This window comes from Pieris rapae, chromosome 22, assembly GCF_905147795.1.
Source record: "Pieris rapae chromosome 22, ilPieRapa1.1, whole genome shotgun sequence".
Taxonomy (NCBI): domain Eukaryota; kingdom Metazoa; phylum Arthropoda; class Insecta; order Lepidoptera; family Pieridae; genus Pieris; species Pieris rapae.
Genome location: NC_059530.1, coordinates 7,280,955 through 7,301,682, shown reverse-complemented (window position 1 = coordinate 7,301,682; position 20,728 = coordinate 7,280,955). Strand labels below are relative to the sequence as shown.

Sequence of the window (20,728 nt, the reverse complement as noted above, 5' to 3'; positions counted from 1 at the left end):
CGACTCAACGGTTTTTTACATAAAAAGAAGATTTAGGATTTTAGAATTCATAATAAATATTGTATATTTACATTGTTGTTTTATTTCTCAACGTAAAATAAAATTGATAGAGGATTGAATCATAAGTAATAAAAAGTTCGTTAGTTGGCGAACTCAAATTTAGATTGAAATCATATCTATCTATTAAATAATTTTCAGTAAAACACGTTTACAAAAGTCCAAGTATTTAATAAAATAATGATAAAAACATATAAATAGTTATGTTATAGATAGGTATACCTCAAACGTAAAATGAAACGTAATTTAACGGTTTTTTATTATTCAATACAATCTTCACTGCAGCTGTCAGCTGGTATAACGGCCGCGAGCTTTATATTTTAACGTTTAGTTTCGCGCGTTACCCCAAACTGGAATTGTATTTCATTACTTATATGTGTGCATGAGTTACAATAACGAACTCGTGTAATATGTTTTCAAAGGCTAAAAGATTTGAAACAATTGGTGAGTAAATTTATAGTTAAATTATAATTTTTTTAATATTTCCATTGAAAACAAATGACTGTTAACGTTTTATTTATCTTTAATAATTGTCTATTTTTACTGGTGTATTAGGAACATAGTTTGAATTATTTTATCGAATTAAAAAAATTACAGGTATAATTTCACATATTCTAAAACAAAGGCAAATTACACACAATGGTATGAATTATTTATCTATCTGGGTTAAAGGATATGTGTCGTCCTACAGTACTAACACTAGTTAACAACTGTTTACATGAGGTTGGGTTTAGACGTATTTAGGTAAAATCTCTGTTTTTTTGTTTAGCTCCAGTAAAGAGTCAACACAAGTTAGCACCACCAAAAGAAGAAAAAGTAATCAAAAAATCTGTAGCACTCAAGCCCAAAGTTACACCACTTTCTACACCTAAGAAACATTCAGACACTCATTCACAATGTAGCTCTGTACAGAGCCTTAAATCATTTATGACTGTAAGTAGACAATTATTTGTTCATATAATTTGAAGTCTAAAATCTCGAATCCATATTGAAATTAATTTCATTACAAAAGTAATTGTAAAATACAAAATAGCTACTTAATAGGATATCTATGTAAAATTGTGTCAATATATATTATATTATATGAAACTTAAAATAAATTAATTTAATTAGACAGATTTGTGGTGGCATTTTTGTGCTTCTTTCTTTCAAATCAAATCAATTCAAAATATCTTTAGTTATATGGGTAAACTCATACACTTATAAACGTCTAAAAAGAAGAACATAGAACTTTAGAAGACAATAATTTAATATTTAAATACTTTCAGCCAAAACCCGTAAAGTCAGTGATAAAAAGTACAAGTACTCAGAAAATAAATGCCTTGCCTAAATCCACTGCCAAAAAAGTAATTACAACATCTTATTCTCCTAACAACCTAACGCTCCAAGATGATCTTATAAAGGCCCATGAAGCTGAAATAAGGTATGTATAATTATTTATTATATTTATCATAAATATATATAATTTACTTTAAAACAATCTCGAGTTGAAATATATTATTATTTTTTATATTTTCAGAAACAAAGACTACACCATTTTAGAATATAATAAGCAAATTGAAGAATTAAAAATTCAAACTGCAAGTTTGAAAAAAGTCATTGAACAAGTGTCTAATGGGGATATTAATATACAATCACTAATTAAAAACTTTAATGATTGTACTTTGCAAAATGAAGATAAAAGTAATTCCACAGATGATTTAAAAAAACAAATTTATGAATTAGAACAACAATGTAGTTTATTAGGCCATGAAGTGAATCATAAACAAATAGAACTAGCATCCCTTGAGGAATTAATAACTATAAGAGATAGCTTGTGCTCCGATCTACAAAAGAAACTTTCTGATACAGAATCATGTTTAGAGGAGACAAAACAAAGATTAGAAATGGTTAAGGGGCATCATGCCCTAGCCCTGGAAGCAAATGAAAGTATTAGAAGGGAATACAAACTGGAATTAGAGACACTCAAAGCCAAAATTGATGAAGAAAAACAAAGTATAATTAGCAAATGCAAAGCAGACCAGGAAAACACAAAAATTAAATTTAATGTAGCCTTAGAGACTATAAAAAATGAATTGGTAAAGGAAAAAGATGAGAAAATTTATGAATTGACAAATAAATTATTTGATAAAGAGAAAGAAATGAAGGCTAAACTGGAACAAATTGATGAGGCTACTCGAGAAAAGTTAAAATTGTGTGAAATACAGTTTGAGGAGCGCAGCAGCAATATTCAAGAATCTCTGGAGCAAAAACATAAGGAGCTGTATGAATTGCACAATGAAGCTAAAAATCTGAAAGCTAATTTAACTGCAACTGAGGAGAAATACAATGCATTACAAAAAGAGTTAGACAATTTAAAAGACGAAAAGGAAACAATGAAAAACGAAAAATTAAAAGTAGTCAGAGAATTGGATGAACTGAGAGAAGAGAACAAATTAAAAATGATAGAATTTGAAAATGAAATTAATAGGTTGACAGTCGAAGTAGACAAAGCCGTGAAGGAAAAGAGTAAATTTGAACTATCGTTATCCGTGACGCGCGACATTGTCCAAGTGCTCACTATGCGTCTACGGGAGTCTGATAACGAATTGGAGCATTTGGAAAATCAGGTTCAGTCATTGACAAATTCAAAAGAAGTATTGGAAGAGGAACTGACATCGTATAAAAGTACTCTAAACAACGCGGTGATGGAATGCAACGAGTACAAGGAAGCGTTAGTCAATATTTTGAAATCCAAAGCGGCACTTGCCAAAGAGCACAATCGTATAATGGAACATAACGTGACCTTGATTGAAAGTTTACAAAATGTGGAAAAGGAGGCTTATCGTGAATTGGGCTCTATCAAGAGTGAATTGATCGAAGATGTCGAACTGATCAAGAAGGAATCCAATTCGCAAATAAAATTGCTTCGTGACGAGGTGAGGTGTTCACAATAGTAACTATCGTTAGTTAATTATAATTGACTAGCGGCCCATCCCGGCTTCGTACGAGTGAATATTTATTTTTGAACATTTTTTGTAGATATTGATATGTTCTTTAATAGTGTGGAATATTTTTTTTGTTCTAACATCAATAGTTTTCGCAGCGCATGCGGTGAAAGTTATATTATAGGCATGTTTTGCACCTTGGGTTATTGCAATTCAAATATTTGCCTTATTAATCAGTGACAATGTAGGATTCAAATGGTGAAAGAATTTTTAAAATTGGTCCAGTACTTTTTGAACCATTTCGTTACAAACATACTTACATACCAATCTTTCCTCTTTATAATTTGTATTAGTTATGTATTAATACAGCTAATGTTGTCATACTAGGAATACACACATTTATTATTTTTATTAATATGAATAACGAATTAGGTGGAGAAGAAGCGCGTGCTCTGTGAGCTGGCCACCGAGCACGCCGGTCAGGCGAGCGCGGCCGCCGAACAGTCCCGACTTCTGTTGGGTCAAGCGGCCGCCGAGATCACCCGGCTTGAGAACGAAAACCAGTGTCTCCAACAACAGGTAATTTATGGATGTGGCATTTTATAATCGTTGGTGGTTGGTTCTTGGGTATCGCAGTACATTAATATTTTCTAATCAATAATACCCTTCACAATAAATACCAATTAATGTATGTCGTCTAAAATCTTTTTCCTTTACATAAGTCGACTAAAATATAAATAAATAAGCATTGTCCGTTCCAGAAGTTTAATTTCGAAGGTATTTTAACATTTGTGGCCCTCTTAGATTCAAGATCAACAATCGCTGGTGGTGGAACTGTCCCTTCTCCGTCAAGAAAACGAAGAGTTAACGATGAATATCGCGAAGCAGACGTCTTTACTCGACAAAATGAAGAAGGACGCAGAAGTCAAGCCCAAATCGCCCTTGGCCATTCGCAAATCGCAAAAAATTGGCAAAGAAAATGTTCAAATTATCTCTCCCCTTAGAGAGAGGAATCATTAAATTTTATCAGATATTCGTTGGTAAATTGTTTTTACGACAAAATTGTGTTACTGTTTGTATTTATTATTTATTTGCAGCATGTTTTTTTTTTAATTTTAAAATATTTGTCATGAATATTTTGTTTAATTTATATTAAATTTATTTGGTGATTCGTTTTGCTATTTGATTTACTTTAATAAATTATATACAAGGTGTAAAATACATTATTTTTGTATGGATCATTCGCGCAAAATATTTGATTGAAATTATTGAGACATAAAAAAAATCAATTCATATAGGTAAACAAGTACTCCTATGAACGTCAAAAACAATAAATTAATTGTAAATGTACATTTACTACCAGTTCGCAAGTCAAGGGCGTAGAGCGGGCAAGAACTGGCAAGAAACTTTCAGCCACTCTTCAATCGCCAAGTTTTTAATACAAATTGTTTGAACTGGAGCAAATCAATCCCAAGGATTAGGATCATTTAAGTATTCGTTACATTTATAAAAATCTTATTGATTTATTTACTATCGATTTCAATTTATTTAATGATAATTCTCTACTTCGCTTGGGAGTTTGTTGTAAAAACGAATACAATTTCCATATAAGGAGTGGTTTATCTTTTGAAGCCTGGTTGGTCGTACACTCTAATTAGTTCTATTTCGCGTATCATACTGGTGAGTATTATCACCATTTGTTTTAACGATTTTAAAACAAATGGTGATAATACAGGATGGTAAAAAAATATGGATTGAACTTCTGCTGCAGCACCCCACAGTAGAATACCGTACGATATATCGCTGTGTAAGTAGCTATGGTACACAATTTTAGCCGTATACTTATCAGTAAAAAGACGGATTTTCTTTACTGCATATGCTACAGAGCTCAGCCTATTCGAAATAGTCTTTTTAATACAGTTGCTCAAAAAGTGGCATATTGCAGGGACGTATAGCGTTCGGAAAGTGGGCTATTACACACTCGTGCTTTTTCTTTGCCATTCCCGCACTCGTGCGTTTTCTTTGCCAACTGTCAAAACAATGTGTATTAAAAAGAAAAAACCAACCACGAAGGTTTTATTAAAAAGATTCATAGAAGTTTTTATGATATATGATTTCTAAATATTATAATAATTGGATTCAATAAGTTCGATTAGGTTTCTTTTCATTTCATATCAATTAAAAAGAGTTTTATAATATATGCAAATACGTATTTTCAAAAAGTTTACTAATAATTGGATTCAATAAGTTAGGTTAGGTTTATTATATTTCATATCAATAAAAAAAATATTAAAAAGAAAAAACTAACCATGAAGTTTTTACTAAAAAAAATCACAGAAGTTTTTATGATTCATGCAAATATTTTAAAAAGAAGCTACTATTTGTTTAAATATCAGATTTAATGATTGGACTCAATGAGTTAGATTTGGTTTTCTTTCAATAAAAATAGTCAACTGAAGAATTGGCTGTATGGGCAAAGTTCCCTTTGCCTACCCGGAATGGGTGAAAAAAAGAAAAAACAAGCTTTGCTCATATTCTCGCGGTTGGCGCCATTTTCCAAAAATGTTCTTTCGAGTTGAGTTATTTGTTGCACAAAATGAGTAATTTCGACGATATTTTATTTGAATGAATACCACCCGAACGCAGTATAATTGCCTAAAATGCTTCGGAGAACAATTTACCGGAAACATATAAGTCGCTACATATCTACGTGCAACGAATTTATTCCGTAGAGAGAATAGAAAAAAAGCAAATAGTTTTATTAAATGGCTTAATTTTTTCGTAACTGTATTAAAAATAGTCGTTCAGTACACGTGCGGTTCCGTCATTGCAACTTGTCCCGACTGTCAACCCTCACCTTCGGCTGCGCCTCGGCTCGGGTAGACATTCGTCGGAACTCGTTGCAATGACAGGCTTTCCGCACTTGTAATGAAATATACTAATGTGTGGGCCCCACTGTAGTCTACTATCTATAGTTTTGCCTTGGAAAACAGTTTTGTCAACAAAGTTTAGTTCACTGTCCTTAACTTTCAGGTTATCAAAATCTTACGCTATTAGTTGTAAATCTAAAACATTTTGTTTTATTTTCTTTAAGCAGTAAGTTATTTACATTAAACCAGTTAACTATACGAGAGATAGTCCGAGCTCACATCTTTTTTATTGGAAAACACTACTTAGCGAAATACAAGTAATTTATATTTTTTATATTAAATATTTTTGAATATTTAACTTATATACACAAAAAAGGCTCCACGCAGACTAGGGCTGCTGCCCAGTTATTTATGATCTATATAAGTAAAATCGTCATCAATAATAATTGCATAGTGATGACTATCCTGTAGTTATGCAACGTGACGTATCCAGACATCTCTAAATTAGTTCCACGACCTGTCATTAGATTGGAAATTCAGTAATGATCTATTCGCCATGCGGGCATATAAGTACATCATTCACTTACAGATTTTCTCTGTCCCTATGTCCTTTTGTATGCTTAAATCATTGAAACTACGCAACGGATTTTGATGCGGTTTTTTTTATAGATAGAGTGATTCAAGAGGAAGGTTTATATATATAATAACATCCATTAAATTGTGGAGAAGTACTGTTATTTTTAAGGTTTCTAATATGATGTCGTAAATAATTACATTTTTTCCGCTTATATTGCAAACGGAGGCTGAACCCTACGAGTTTTATCAAAATAATACACTAAGTATTGTACACATTGAAAAGGTCTACAGAAAAGTCCGTGATGGTATATGTCTATCTCTTATGGATAACCCACATTTTTATATACAACGTTCACAGATTTTCTGTAGTGTATTTAGTATCAGCATTGCACCCGTGCGAAGCCGGGGCGAGTCGCTAGTTTACGATAAATGTATATACTTTTTATTTGTTGTTATAAGTTGTCATGACAAAACTAATAGGTAATCCCCTATTACAATATTTTTCTGGCTATATATATATAGTTTCTATATATATATATAGCAGCAATTACTCTCCTAATTTACCAAATTAAATTTATTGCTCAAAATAAAACGTACCTCAGCTACCTGGATTTGGTTTAATGACTCGGTAATTAAATGTATTTGAAAAAGATAATTTTTTACAATATTCTGTACTTACTCACTTATCGAATAATTAATTGCGGTTAAAGTTTGTATTTAGTTATTGTTGTTTTATTATTTGCTTGTTTATTTTGTTTTAATCTCTCGCTCGTTTGAAAAAAATATATGATCTGATATAATTGATGTGTGTGAGTAAAATTTATTTAGTCTCATATTCTTGTATATTTTAAACATACATACTGTTTTAGGATTTATAACTAAAACGCTGACTCAATAAACACAAATTATGTGAGAATTTAGTTAAAACTAATTTAGACAGAAATAATAAACAAAATTCCAGTCTTAAACATTTATTGCTGAAATACCAATTTACAAAACGAAGCGACGGTATACAACTACTCATTAACACTAAATTATCATTATTCGCTTTTGGTATCAACTCAGTATATTAATGACAACTATACCGAGTAATTCATTTTCACACGTAGACAATAAATTTGGTATAACAATCAATTCAATAGTTGGTATAAAAATGCAAAGCGTACACTTAATTGGTAAAAAAACTATCGAAGCGGTTATTTGGTCATAAATCTTACATTTAACACGAGTATAAGTTATACATACACACGTCTTGTACAAAAATATGAGAAATGTTTTGTGCAAGATATGTATATTTTAATGACTATATGACACACGAAACGCTATCTATCACTATGGCTCATACAAATGCTATAAAAATTACTCTTTGGAAAGTCAGACTTTAAATTAAATTACATTTATGTACGCAAAATATGATAATATGTCGAGTACAAAAGTGAGTTAAAGTAAAAAAATACAAACTTATTAAATATCTTAAAACTACGTTCACCTCACGCGGAGTCTACGTCCGTTAGTTTTATTACGAACAGTATTTTGAACTTAGACCCCGGGCGTACGTCATATTGTAAAAAGTAAGGTAACCGATAATACTTAAATCAAATGAGCATTTAATTATCACTGATGAGATTGTTTCTGCAGAGATCCATTTTATAAAATCACAATCAGTCTTATGTAGAGTACAATAAATCGAAATATTCAGTGTTTGTACTTGAAGTTTTAATACTTAAAAAAAACACTTAGACGATTCTTCAGTCAAATGTTAATATACGGATACAAATAGTAATCTAAATAAATCTACAATAAGAAAACAACACTTAAAAGTCTTAGAAGATCTCGTTGGCAAGTTGAACTAATAAATAAGTGCAAACTAAATTTCGCTTAGAACTAGATTACTGGAATATTAAAAACGGTCAAAGCAAACGAAAAAACTAAACTAATTCAGTCGATATGTGCGTACCTCGGGACGACATCTTCCTGAATGAGCATGTCGCAGGCGGGCAGCCCATGGTGAGGCAGCAAGTCTTGCCCCACGGCGATCAGACCGCTCTCGGGGCCCGATAACCGGCCGTGCCACACGTAGTAGTAGAACAGCTGCTGCATGGCCGCCATGTAACGACGCTGTTCCGGAACTTCGGAGTCGAAAGTGCCTAAAATGGCTTCCACGTCGGCGTCGATTCCGGCCATTCCCGAACCTTTAATTCCTCCGCCGGCCCCAGATCCGAGGACCACGTACATGGGCGCCGCGAGCCGCATTCGCGCCAAGCTGACTAACGGACAGAGAGTGCGTATCGAAGTAATCAACTCGACCAGGCCCTCGTACGTCTTGTTGAAGTGTTTGAATACAGTGGCCGTTAAATTCTTTTCGCCGATGTAGCTGCCGTTCACCATGGCCTCCACGGCATCCGCCGTCCAGTCGAGGTGCTTCATCCTCAACAGTTCGGAGTGGCCGGAGTGTTGGGTCGTCCCGAACACCATCGGTTTGAAGACTTTCTCCTTTCCCTCCTTCTTGGCCTCCTTCTGGGCATCCCAGCTCTCGTAGGCGTGAATTCTCAATAAATCTCCGTCCAAAACCAGCCAGGAGTGTTTGACTTCCTCGGACGAGGGCAGAGTGTCCGCGCCGTTGCCGAGCCACGTATCGGGAGTGGAAGACAAAACTTCTACCGGAGACATGTTTCTGAGACAGTCGATGTCGTCGCATTTACTGATCTGTTTGAATTGTTCGTTGTTTCTCTCCGATAGTTCGAGCGCTTCGCCCGGGAATATCACAGAGGCGGACGACAGCCAGACCCGGGAGAACAGTTTTTGGGCCTTTTTACTCGTGGTCAAGGCCGCGGTGAGGGTCGCCCCGGCGCGGTGCCCCAATAGCGTCACGGATTCGGCGTCTCCTCCGAAATGCTTGATGTTGTGTTTGATCCATTGCAGGGCCACTACGAGGTCACTGAGGGCGTAGTTGCCCGAAGTTTCCGGATACCGAGATTTGGAGATGATATCGAGAGCTAAAAAGCCGAAAGGTCCGAGTCGGAAGTTGGGTCGAACGAAGACTACCTCCTTGGTGCGAGCGTAGAGGGCGGAGGGCTGGGCCGGGCTGATGCCGCCGGCTAGAGTGTTCGCGCCGATCAGAACCACGACGGGCAAAGGCGAATCGTACCTCACGTGGGGCGTCACCACGTCCAGAGTCAGGCAGTCTTCCTCGCCAATAATCGTCCCATTCTCGAGAAACTGCAAGCACTTGGGGGTGGGCTCGATAGCGCTCAAAGTATCGTTCCAACACAGGGAGAGGTTGTTGAGAGGTTGCGCGTACGCGAATCTTCTCTCGTCGATCGGAGGCGAAGCGTATGGAATGCCGTAAAACTTATAGACGCCTTCGTCCAATAGGCTGTAAGAAATATTATATATATGTCATACAAACAATATATTTTACTTTTACTTTATTTTCTTCAACTTACCCCTCCACCAGGCCACAAGTGGTTTGAGTCGTCATAAATCTGCCAAGTCTGAGCGGACGTTCGGAGGGCGGCCCTGCACGCGCGCCGATTGACACGCCAATTATCACAGCTAGGATTACCAGCAACACTACCACGCATACCACTATATCATCTGTTAAGAAAATATAAAATGATAAATTATACATTCATATTTTACCTGAACTTTAAAATGTTTTTTTTAAAGCATTTCCAACTGGCTGAAACTCAATAACTTAATTTGACATAATATGGTTATACTTCAAGCCGAGTATAACTATGAGGTAGGTTTAGCATCTTAAATCCTATATTAATGTTATGTTTAATCTATATTTAGAATATCAAAACTATAACACATTGGGAAGTCCATTTTTTTTTAATTTCATTCCTAATTTTTGGACTACATATATTAAGGTCCTAAGTTGATATCAGCTAATTAATTTAATCAGATACCTCATTTCTTAAACTTACCAATGATGAATTTTTTCTGACGAATCCTCTCTTTCAATGGTAGTTTTGTAGCGACTTTTCCATCCTCAGGTTCCTAATACAAATTACCATTGTTATATTTTTTAAATAACCCTAAGAGTAATCTAACATTTAAGTAACATATTTCAATGACATCTGCACCAAATGGAACAATATTTTTTTGTTTGATTTATTATTAGTTGACGGGATAAAGATGTTATAGTAGATGAAAATGATGAAATCATCAATATACTACCAAAAAGTAGAAACCCCAATGAATAGGAGGCTATATATTATCATGCTACAATTAAATCACAGGGCTAACAAATATTAAAAATACTTACAGCTACATCTAATTTGATATTTTCCATTCCATCATTTGTGGTATCAAGTTTATCTTCCAGTGTCTCCATAGATGCTAATGTAGCCTCAGCATTTTTACGAGTTTGTTTGTTAAACATTTTCGGATATTTCAAGTTGTTGAAAATGGCAAAACTTCGGCTTTTTTCTGGATTACCTTCTAGAATTGTAAGAATGTAGAATGTAAACTTAAGATAACATTTAAGTTCTTAAAAATTAAAATAAGTAGAGGTTGGAAATTGAATTAGTCAAAAACTTATTTAGAAATTAATAAGAAGAAAATCATAGAATTGTATTAAAAAATGTTAATATATATAAAAGGTTAGAATAACTCACCACTATCATTATGAGATTTCTGTAAAAAGCTTGTAAAAGGGCAACTTTGTAAAAACTTGAAGTGATTCTTTGGATGACTATCTTCATCCTTTGGATCTTGACATTTTTCTGTCTCCGTGTCCCTTTCAATTGCTTCTTCTTCCTGTATAAGAAAAGGGCTATTAAGACACATTAAATTTATTAACTGACAATAAAATTACATTAAGTAATAAAGGACATTAAAGATAACAATAGATGGTTGAATTGATAGCTGTGGCTTATGCTTTTTTTGTATGATTGTGCAGATACAATAAAACTTGCTTGGTCTCATACCTTGGACTTTTCTCTGTCTGAGTTTCTTGTAAAAAATCCTGGCATTTTAATTGCGCCAATAGGAATAAACTTCGGTTTGACTTCGCGTCCTTGTTCCGTGATGTCCCCCGACAATGCCGTCTTGACGAACCCTCCGTCACGCCTCAATTCTACGTCATCCTCGTTATCCGCTTCGGTTTTTAGCATGACTTCTTTTTCTTCAGCCTCTATTTGCTTTTTATCCAACGTTTTTTCATCCTCGTTTTCAATTTTATTAATATCTATTGTACTCATTTTAGATGTTTTACCTGGTCAAGCACATTAGTTGGCTATTTTATAAGTTATAATAAAACTCACCGGTGTATTTTTTAACTAACACGGACGATTATCTATATAAAAAAGCTTTTAACACAATACAATACGAAATTTGGTGACCATTGACACACCAAGAATAAAACAACGCGAGACAAGGCTTTGTTCCTTTGGAACTAACTACAATACTCCAATAACTAATTTCGAAAAGGGGTACAACACTCGACGCACAGTTTTAGTGTTTGGCATTTTCAAACTTCAAAAGAATCATGCAGTTAGCGCGAAGCAGCAAGCTCGTCGTTCGCTGCTTCGGTTGATTGATTTTTTAATATTTCGTTGCGCAGGTGCGACACTGCGAAATGCTGTCCACAGAGTTAGAAAACAGAAAGTAGAAACCACAGTCTACAACTATTTAAAAGACATACATCAAAGTGTGCATGAACGAATAATATCATTGTTTTATTAAATATACACTTTCAGAAGAAACTAAGTAGCATTTAAACTACTAGGATTTTTTCTATTTTCCTAAATGCTTTCCTATTTGTTTAAAAAAATGTCATATCTATATAAATAACGTAACTAAATACGGGGCTTGTGACGGAATAAGAAATTTGTATGAAAATAGTCAAAAGACAAAGCGTGACCTAATGTCATTCTTAATTCTTATACTAATTACTTTGCCTTTTATTAAATTCATGGCAATAGTTATAAGTCTATATTGGATATATAGCCACTTTCGATTACGGGTAACGTCGAATGATATCAGTCCACTAAAATGTTACATTTGATAGAGGACGCAATTTTGTTTATAAGGGACTAGCTGACCCGGCAAACGTTGTTTTGCCATGTATATTATTTGTAAGAAACATTTTTTTAGGTCAATAAAAATAATTATCTACTATAAGTGTTCAAAAGAATGATTTATGTAGGGTAATAAATTAATATTTATTAATGCAAAGAATATATTTTAAATTACAATTCTTGCTAGTTATCTAAATATAAAAATAAAGAATCAAATCAAATTAAAATAGGGGTTGATTGTAAAGGGTTGAAAATTCAGGGTTATATGTACTTACTAATGCTGTATCATAAAAAAATATATCTAAAATTGAAAAAAATAATTTCGGGGTGGATTACCATTAACATTTAGGGGGATGAAAAATAGATGTTGTCCGATTTTCAGACCTACCCAATATGCACACAAAATTTCATGAGAATCGGGAAAGCCGTTTCGGAGGAGTTTAACCACAAACACCGCGACACGAAAATTTTATATATAAGATTTATCTCATGAGACCAGTTTTTAGAACCAAACACATAGTCAGCACACAAACATACACTTTCAATACTTTCTCTGTCTGACATTTTTATTTCACTTCTCAACCGCTTATGAACTGACGTTTTATCATAAAATTAATTAGGTTATATTAAAACAAATGAAATAAAAAAAAACAATTGACTTTAACTTTTTCTATTTAAACAGTAAAAAAATAATCATTTGGAGTCTGTAGAAGTTACAGTTTGGAAACATAAATTTAACATTCTCACACCCACCCCCGCAATCCCTATTGGAAATAGAATTTCGTAAAATCCTATTTGAGATGATTTCTGCATGCCAAAAAAAAATATTGCTACCAAATTTAAAGTCTATAGAGGTTACAGTTTGGAAATAGAAATTTCACATTTTAACACCCACTACCGCAATCTTTTTCGGCGGTGGGTTGTTGTAAAATCCGCTCTTAAATCATTTCTGCATCACATATAGACGACTCTAGCTAAATTTGGAGTCTGTATGAGCTACGGCTTAAAAAATAAAAAAAATCATTGTTAAACCACCCCCGCAACACCCTTTGGTGTGAGCTACCGTATAATTCGTTCATAGACTATTTCTACATCTCTTACAGAAGATTCCTACCAAATTTGGAATTTATAGGAGCAATAGTTTAAAAACGGGAATTGTTCATTGTTAACGCCCCCGCAATCCCCTTTGGAGGATGAATTTATTAAAATCCGTTTTTAGTTGACCTCTACATAACGAAAGTAATATTCTTACCAAGTTTCACATTTCTAAGTCCTATAATTCCCGAGATTTCGTGATGAGTAACTATAGAAATTGGAATACTTCGATTATCATCGAAATTTTTAACGTTTTAGCAGACTTTTTTAAAATTTTCTTACATATAAACATTCTCCTGACAATTCTGAAGACAATTAAAAAAAATTAACCCAATCGGTCCAGCCGTTCTCAGGTGATACTCGATCATAGATACGGCATTTTATTTTTATCAAAATATGAGAGTGGGTGTGCAGGGGTGCGTGGGAGTTGGTGGGTGGATGCGTGGAAGTTTGTAAGTAGATTCTTAGCTGAATGTAAAAGAACATTATCCGTTTAGTAAACTCCGTTGAAATCCATGAAAACAAAAGATTCAAGAGAAAACGCTTGCAAGTAGCGGCATAAATGTTCATAAAAGTAAAACAGCAATAAAAAAAGGAAGGAACGTTAGAATTCGACATTTAGCCATAAACCATCTAGGAAATTTTTTGCATCGAATGGTGGTAGTTTCATGTCGATACAATCAGTGGTTTAGGCGTGATTGAGCCTCAAACGAAGACCATTTTCATTATACATATATATATATAATAATATAAGAATAAGATATAGATGTAAGGGGGGTCAATACAAGCTTTTTTGACATCTTACTTATTACTCCTTATTTGGGGAAAACTCCGGAAGTATACATACTATGTCCACCTATATTACAAGTGCAACAGCGATCACAACTTGGGGTTTTACCAAAATTAGGAGTAATCGAGATGTCCTTTCTGGGCGTTAATATATTTGGGGGACTTTTATGTACCTTATACTTACAAGATTTTTTTACATAAAAAGCTGATTCTATACAATTAATATCGAGCCTAAATCCCAACCATTAAAATCAAATAAATAAGCGTGGTAATATCCGTAGCTGTAAAAGGCGATATTACTCTAGGATCATAATTTTATAATTAATATTTGATAAAAAAATAGTGTGGTTTAGCCAATATTTACTGGTATTAGAAATTGGTCTTAGGGGAAACATTCTTATAAAGTTGGCATCACTGGAGCGTAGGCAAACAACAAAATATAGTTAGGTATTATAGGCACAAATGATTAGATTGGCCTTTCCAATTCTTGCCACGTATGAAATAGGGTTACAAGATTATGTACAATTATAATTTTACAATAAAATAACTGCCTTTAACATCACTAAAATAATAACTAATATATGAAACATCACAAAGATTCCAAATAAAAAGATTTTTTAAAGGGATGTTTTATAAACAAATAATTTATTTCCAATAGACATTAACATTCATAATTCTTTTAATGCTTTTCTAAAGCCTTGATAAGAAGATCATTTATGTTTGTGATCAGATTTCTTGGGTCCATAACTAATCCTGCGGTGACCATAGCATTGGAAAACAACTGTTGTGCAATCATGTTTGCCAGCTCCTTATCACTTGATATAAGCTTGTGGAGTTTCTTGATGATAGGGTGCCTGAAATTTTATCATACATTAAAAAAAATGTTTCATATGTTTAAATTGGCCAAAAACCATCAAAATTATTGAAACCAAAACTTAAGAGCAAATTTCTTGTTCATATCCTAAATAGTTATCAATTTGTATCAGAAGACAACTAAGACAAGAAAACCTTACTTTGCATTTATCTCCAATTGTGGTCTCAAAAGTGCAAATCTATTTTCTTCACTAAGATTTTGAGCTTGAGTTCTTATAAAATGTCTAGCTGCAGCCATTTCCGGTACAATTATTACACACGGATGTGAATCTAACTTTTGGGTTGTTCTCACTTCAAACACTTTGCCTGTTAAATGTGATTTTAAATATGAAATCAGGTCATTCACTTGGGTCTGTTGTAGGTCATCGCTACCTGTAAACAATAAAACAAATTTTAAATCATGCTGTCAATATATATTTAAAACTGTTAAGCAGGCATTATATTGGGAAGTTTTATTAATAAAAAAATCATACATCTATGTAAACACATTTTAACATAGTAAATTAGGGAGCGTTCAAGTATTATGACACGCAGTTTTTGGAGATTCTTAACCCAAGTAACGTGCCGTAACATTTTTTCTGTACCCAATAGTAAAACGTTTCGTTAACATCCAGCGACTCATTATACCTAAAAGTTGCCATTTATGGTGTAAAGTATCGGAAAGTCGAAAATAATATTAACAATAACGCATAATCCCCGCCCCGCATCAGAACGCTTTACCCCAAACCTCGCACCCAAAAATTCGTTACGTAATTCTTGAACGCTTCCTAATTATTATCTTATGAGGAATTAAAAACTGATATAATCCACATAATACCTATATTAATATAAATAATAAAAGTGGGCTAAATAAGTGGCATGGTTATAATATTAATTCAATTATATACATTTAGCAGAACATTATACTTTAAGTACTTAAATGTATTATTAAAAGATGGAAGGAAGTAGAAACAAAGTATGGATGCAAGCCATAAACGGCACCATTTATCCATGTTAAAATTTTAAGCTGTTTTCTTGATTTAGTAATGATTGGTAACAAAAAAATGTTCGCAATGTGTATACTTTCTTTGCAAAGGGGCGTATGTTTGTGCGAAGTAGGACCACACACAAAACAAAGTACAAAGTTCACCTTCATAACCGTGCAAATTAATTTATTGAACAATCTCACCAATAATGGTATCTGAGCTCCCAGCAGGGTCCTTTTGCATATCGTTTTCCACTGAGACAAGGTTTCTTCCATTGAACTCCTTGAGTTCCAATAGAACCAATTCATCATACATCTCATAACAGAAAAGGACCTCAACATCTCGCTTCTTGAGAGATTCGTAGTATGGGGAAGATTGGGCTAATTCACGGCTGCAATTTTGTTATATGAAAAATAAAAAATAAAAGTCGTTTCAATATTTAAATCAAAGCGTGATAGGTTTGCTTTTTCCCAAAAAAATTGATTATGAAAAAAAAATCGAAAAATAAGTTTAAACTTTAAACACCAAGTTGTAATGGCGTTTTTATTGCTAATATTAAAGTAATGGGAAATACATAAATCAAAGAAACTGACCTCGGAGCGGCCAAATAATATATACTCTTTTGATCATTCTTCTGTCTTGCACTATAATCGGCAAGTGATGTCTTCACACCACTTTCCAGTTTTGAAGATTCAAAACGTAGTAGTTTTGCTATTTCTTCCTGTACAATTGAGTAACAATGGTTATATAATAAATATTTGTATATTATATTAAACAATTTTATTAGTCCTTTAGGTGGTGCGTTGGAACCCTTGCATTTATATTGATTTTCTTTGTATGCGTACCATTAACAACTCAGTCGGTAAATAAACAACGTGGGTTTTTTTTTCTGTTACAGGAGGAAGACGGGCAGGAGGCTCATCTGATATTAAGTGACACCGCCGCCCATGGACACTCGCACTGCCAGAAGTTCGCTCTCTTTTTTTGACGGACCCTAAATCGAATTGGTTCGGAAATACTTCAGTGGGCTGGTTTCACATGGTAACCAATATATATTTATTATATTTATATGGCTAATTAAAAAAGCATATATATAAATATATATCATAGGAGAACCTAAGCCATATAAAACAACTTTTTGTTGATAGATTATGGTCTTGCTGGTAAAAATGTCATAAAACAATGTAGTTTAAATTTGGCATTTGTGTCATTTAAAATTCTATTGCCAGTACACTGACTTGAGAATAATTTAAAATGCTGCATAAAATTTTCTATCTACATTTAAACATTCAAATAATAACTACAACTATTTACGAAACTCGGTTATGTATCGCATACCTACAGATTAGAACATAAATTACCAGCAAATCGATATATTTAATATGACTAAAAAATTCTTAAAAAAATATTTAAAAAACTCAGGTAACTTCTACCAATAATGGCTTTGTTTGTTCTTTCATGTTGGATGTATATTTTGATCTACCAATCGATCAATCTTGCAACTGTGCTTTATATTTCTTTTTATATGTGTATTCCGTTTTGGCTTTTGTGTGTAATGTAATTGTTTGGATATTGTTTAATGATTAGCTGTAGGAATACTTAAATAAATAAAATAAATAAATAAATACCTTTTCTAGAGGACTTTGACCCGTAACAATCCCTTCTTTGAAGAACAAGGAGTAGTCCTTGTAGAACGCATCATATCCAACGGGATCTTTCTGTGAGTTCTCAACCATGAATTTGAGGAAACGATTTGTGAGTACATGTCGAAGTTTTCTGTAAACAAAAAACGCGTGGGGGTTTGAGAAATAAATTTAATTATAGATAAAAATAAATAACACATATATCAAATATTAAGTTAGTTGCAAAGGCTATATGGAAAGGTGTGTATTGATCTTTATGAAATAAACAATTACTTGAATTGGCTATTATTTATAACGAAATAAATATACTTACGCAATTAACGCACTATTCTGTAACAACTCTCTACTTAAATTAAGAGGAATGTCTTCGGAATCAACAACACCTGAGAATTAACAATAATATTTTTAAATTTGTACCAATCCAAATTCAATTATGACCAAAAGCATGTTTATCGTACCTTTAACAAATCTTAACCACTTGGGTAAAATATTTTCTGCCTTGCTTTTAATTAAAATTTTTCGTGAATACAAAGCAACTCCAACGTCAGAATCTCTCGATAGCTCAAATAACCCCGGTTTTCCTTCTGGGACATACAATATTGACCGTATACTTAAAGGGGCGTCTGTTTTATAGTGCAGTGTGTATCGCGGCTTGTCGTACGAATTGCCCACGAATCGGTAAAACTCAATGTGTTGTTCGTGTGTCACCTCTTTGGGGTCCATTAACCACAGTGGCTAAAAGTATACAAATATTTTATCAACAAATAAAAATAACAATTTATATTTAATTATAGAAATAAGAGTTATAATTATGCTTGCTAATATTTCAATTGTATTGTTTTATGAAAGTTGCATAGTTTGCTATACAAATAATCTTCACTATTTCTGTTTAACTTGTTTTTGTATATACATAGCAAACACACTATTTCTAATAAAAATGTAACAAAATATAAAAAAATGAAGAAAACTAACCTTTATAGAATTGACTTGTGTGTCATTCAGATAAATTGGACTACCAATAAAGTTGCTGTATTTCATAATTATTGCTGCAAAAATAAACATTAATTATTAATATTTATAATTTTTTATATTTCAAATTATGTTAGGACCTGTGAATCAAAACTTAATTTGTGTGTAATGACAATTGATTAATATATAGATAATTAAGGTTGATAAAAACATACTTTTAACTTTTTCTTCATCAGAAAATTCCCTGCAGTCTGTTTTGAGGTATACAATAATTTTTGTTCCAATTGGTGCATTATCCACTTCTTGAATCTCATAGGTTCCAGACCTGAATAAATATATGAATTAAGCTCAAAATAATTTAATACAATTTGTATTAAATTTATGTAATAACTCACTAACTATTTTCTTATTTGCTTACTAATTTTTATCCTTGTAACAAATTATTATTAATAAAAAAAGTGACTTGCAAAAAAGAAACAAACTACATATACGAAATTGTATCTCACCCGTCTGAAGTCCATTTGTATCCTGGAGATCCAGTTTTACTACTTTTAGTAAACACTTCAATCTTATCAGCAACCATAAATGCAGAGTAGAAGCCAACACCAAACTGTCCAATGATGGAACTCGCTTCATCAGCACCTTGTTTCTTAACCTCTTCAATAAATGATTTTGAACCAGATCTTGCTATTGTACCTAAATTTTGGATCAATTCCTCTTTTGTCATCCCAATTCCAGAATCCTGTGATTATAATTAATAATTGTTTTTATATCTTACAAATACAAAATCTGTTGTAGACCAAAATTAAAAAAAGTAGTTTTAAACAAATTAAATGAAAAAAAGAAATTAAAAGTTTCGACTGTTTCATAAATAAAGAAAACTTTTAGTGTATAAACTTACTTGAAATACTAGGGTTCTGTTTTGTTTATCAGTAGTGAGCCTTATTTCAAGTGATCTATCAGTATTTTCTAACTGTAGTGATTCAGCTGCTGAGCTCACACTTAAGTACCTGAACTTTTCCAATGCATCACTAGCATTGGATATAAGTTCTCTAATGAATACCTGTAAATAATTATTTCATGGTCATTACAAAATATCTCAACTATAACAATGGAACGGAAAGGTTCAGATATATCAGGGCTTTGAAACCAAAACAGGTTTATAGGAAGTATAGTATATAGAGTAAGTAACCTCTTTATCGGAGTATAAAGATCTTGCTACAATATCAAGAAGCATTCGTGTTTCGGCCTGAAACTCCTTTTTTTCTGGATTTCCTTTTGATTCTGCTGGCTTTTGATCTGATGCAGTGCTGAACTTCGCGCTGCCTATAGAAATTCAGAAAAAATTAAACAAATTCAGGTTATGTCATAAATTAATTACTCGAATAATTTATATACATACCATTCTGTTTGTACACTATAACTCCGTTTAAATGTTTTGAATTGTTTATTGTCTGATTCAATAAACGTCGAGTTAATAGAGCAGAAGTTAATCTTGCTCGAAGAGCCGACATAGTAGTGTACTATTATTTAAAACTATGATGAAATTACTTGAAGAAGAGAATAATTAGAATTTTAAATGTGTTAGTAATTGTTCTTGTTTGCTCTTTACGAATTATTAAAGAATATCTCAGGAGTCAGGGGTTTATAAACATAAATCTATTTTTTTGACAGAACGAGGAACATTTTCTTTCTTAGGTAAATGACAATTCTACGTTAAAACTTAAAATGGCAATATTTTTAGATTTAGGGTTTAATAAAAGAATGTCAATGTCAAAATCTTACCTGTGAGATGTCATATTCCTCGATTTTGACGTAAAGCAAACGTTAAGCTTCAAATCATTCATGTCAAGCAAATAGTGTTGAGTTCATTTGATCGATATTTCTGAAAATATGAGAATCGTGGGTAAGTGATCCGGACAGCATCATCAGACT

At 32.9% G+C, this 20,728-nt stretch overlaps 3 protein-coding genes across 4 annotated transcripts; 1 reads left to right on the top strand and 2 right to left on the bottom strand.

Moving 5' to 3' along the window:
• The first annotated feature begins 337 nt into the window (after window positions 1–337).
• Window positions 338–4,080, top strand: LOC110992899 (putative leucine-rich repeat-containing protein DDB_G0290503). Of its 2 annotated transcripts, XM_022258888.2 has the most exons (7): window positions 338–501; window positions 655–699; window positions 827–990; window positions 1,326–1,480; window positions 1,577–2,975; window positions 3,417–3,563; window positions 3,789–4,080. In XM_022258888.2, exons 1-7 carry the CDS (start codon window positions 468–470, stop codon window positions 4,002–4,004), a joined length of 2,160 nt encoding a protein of 719 aa, XP_022114580.2. In that variant the 5' UTR covers window positions 338–467; the 3' UTR covers window positions 4,005–4,080. The 2 variants fall into 2 exon arrangements, with proteins under 2 accessions (XP_022114580.2, XP_022114581.2); XM_022258889.2 differs by lacking the exon at window positions 655–699.
• Window positions 4,081–7,385: 3,305 nt separating this feature from the next.
• Window positions 7,386–12,023, bottom strand: LOC110992889 (neurotactin). The gene is made up of 6 exons (XM_022258876.2): window positions 11,368–12,023; window positions 11,056–11,197; window positions 10,704–10,879; window positions 10,363–10,435; window positions 9,877–10,027; window positions 7,386–9,806 (listed from the first exon to the last, which is right to left on the bottom strand). Exons 1-6 carry the CDS (start codon window positions 11,638–11,640, stop codon window positions 8,369–8,371), a joined length of 2,253 nt encoding a protein of 750 aa, XP_022114568.2. The 5' UTR covers window positions 11,641–12,023; the 3' UTR covers window positions 7,386–8,368.
• A 2,954-nt stretch (window positions 12,024–14,977) lies between these two features.
• Window positions 14,978–20,498, bottom strand: LOC110992853 (heat shock protein 75 kDa, mitochondrial). The gene is made up of 13 exons (XM_022258828.2): window positions 20,196–20,498; window positions 19,986–20,119; window positions 19,695–19,856; window positions 19,300–19,535; window positions 19,009–19,118; window positions 18,797–18,870; window positions 18,283–18,559; window positions 18,138–18,207; window positions 17,810–17,957; window positions 16,775–16,902; window positions 16,385–16,572; window positions 15,357–15,588; window positions 14,978–15,197 (listed from the first exon to the last, which is right to left on the bottom strand). The coding sequence occupies exons 1-13, from the start codon at window positions 20,305–20,307 to the stop codon at window positions 15,023–15,025; spliced, it is 2,046 nt and encodes a 681-aa protein (XP_022114520.2). The 5' UTR covers window positions 20,308–20,498; the 3' UTR covers window positions 14,978–15,022.
• Window positions 20,499–20,728: the final 230 nt, after the last annotated feature.

Bases quoted from the DNA above. Each gene is read 5' to 3' on its own strand.
- LOC110992899 (XM_022258888.2), top strand. From the start codon at position 468: ATGTTTTCAAAGGCTAAAAGATTTGAAACAATTG. The intron at 991-1,325 runs GTAAGTAGACAA...AAATACTTTCAG, and splicing joins GCCTTAAATCATTTATGACT to CCAAAACCCGTAAAGTCAGT. The intron at 2,976-3,416 runs GTGAGGTGTTCA...ATAACGAATTAG, and splicing joins TAAAATTGCTTCGTGACGAG to GTGGAGAAGAAGCGCGTGCT.
- LOC110992889 (XM_022258876.2), bottom strand. From the start codon at position 11,640: ATGAGTACAATAGATATTAATAAAATTGAAAACGAGGATGAAAAAACG. The intron at 10,880-11,055 runs GTGAGTTATTCT...TTACAATTCTAG, and splicing joins GAAATCTCATAATGATAGTG to AAGGTAATCCAGAAAAAAGC. The intron at 9,807-9,876 runs GTAAGTTGAAGA...TATTTCTTACAG, and splicing joins ACTTGTGGCCTGGTGGAGGG to CCTATTGGACGAAGGCGTCT.
- LOC110992853 (XM_022258828.2), bottom strand. From the start codon at position 20,307: ATGTCGGCTCTTCGAGCAAGATTAACTTCTGCTCTATTAACTCGACGT. The intron at 18,871-19,008 runs GTATGTTTTTAT...TTATTTTTGCAG, and splicing joins TGATGAAGAAAAAGTTAAAA to CAATAATTATGAAATACAGC. The intron at 15,198-15,356 runs GTAAGGTTTTCT...ATAAAATTTCAG, and splicing joins CAATTGGAGATAAATGCAAA to GCACCCTATCATCAAGAAAC.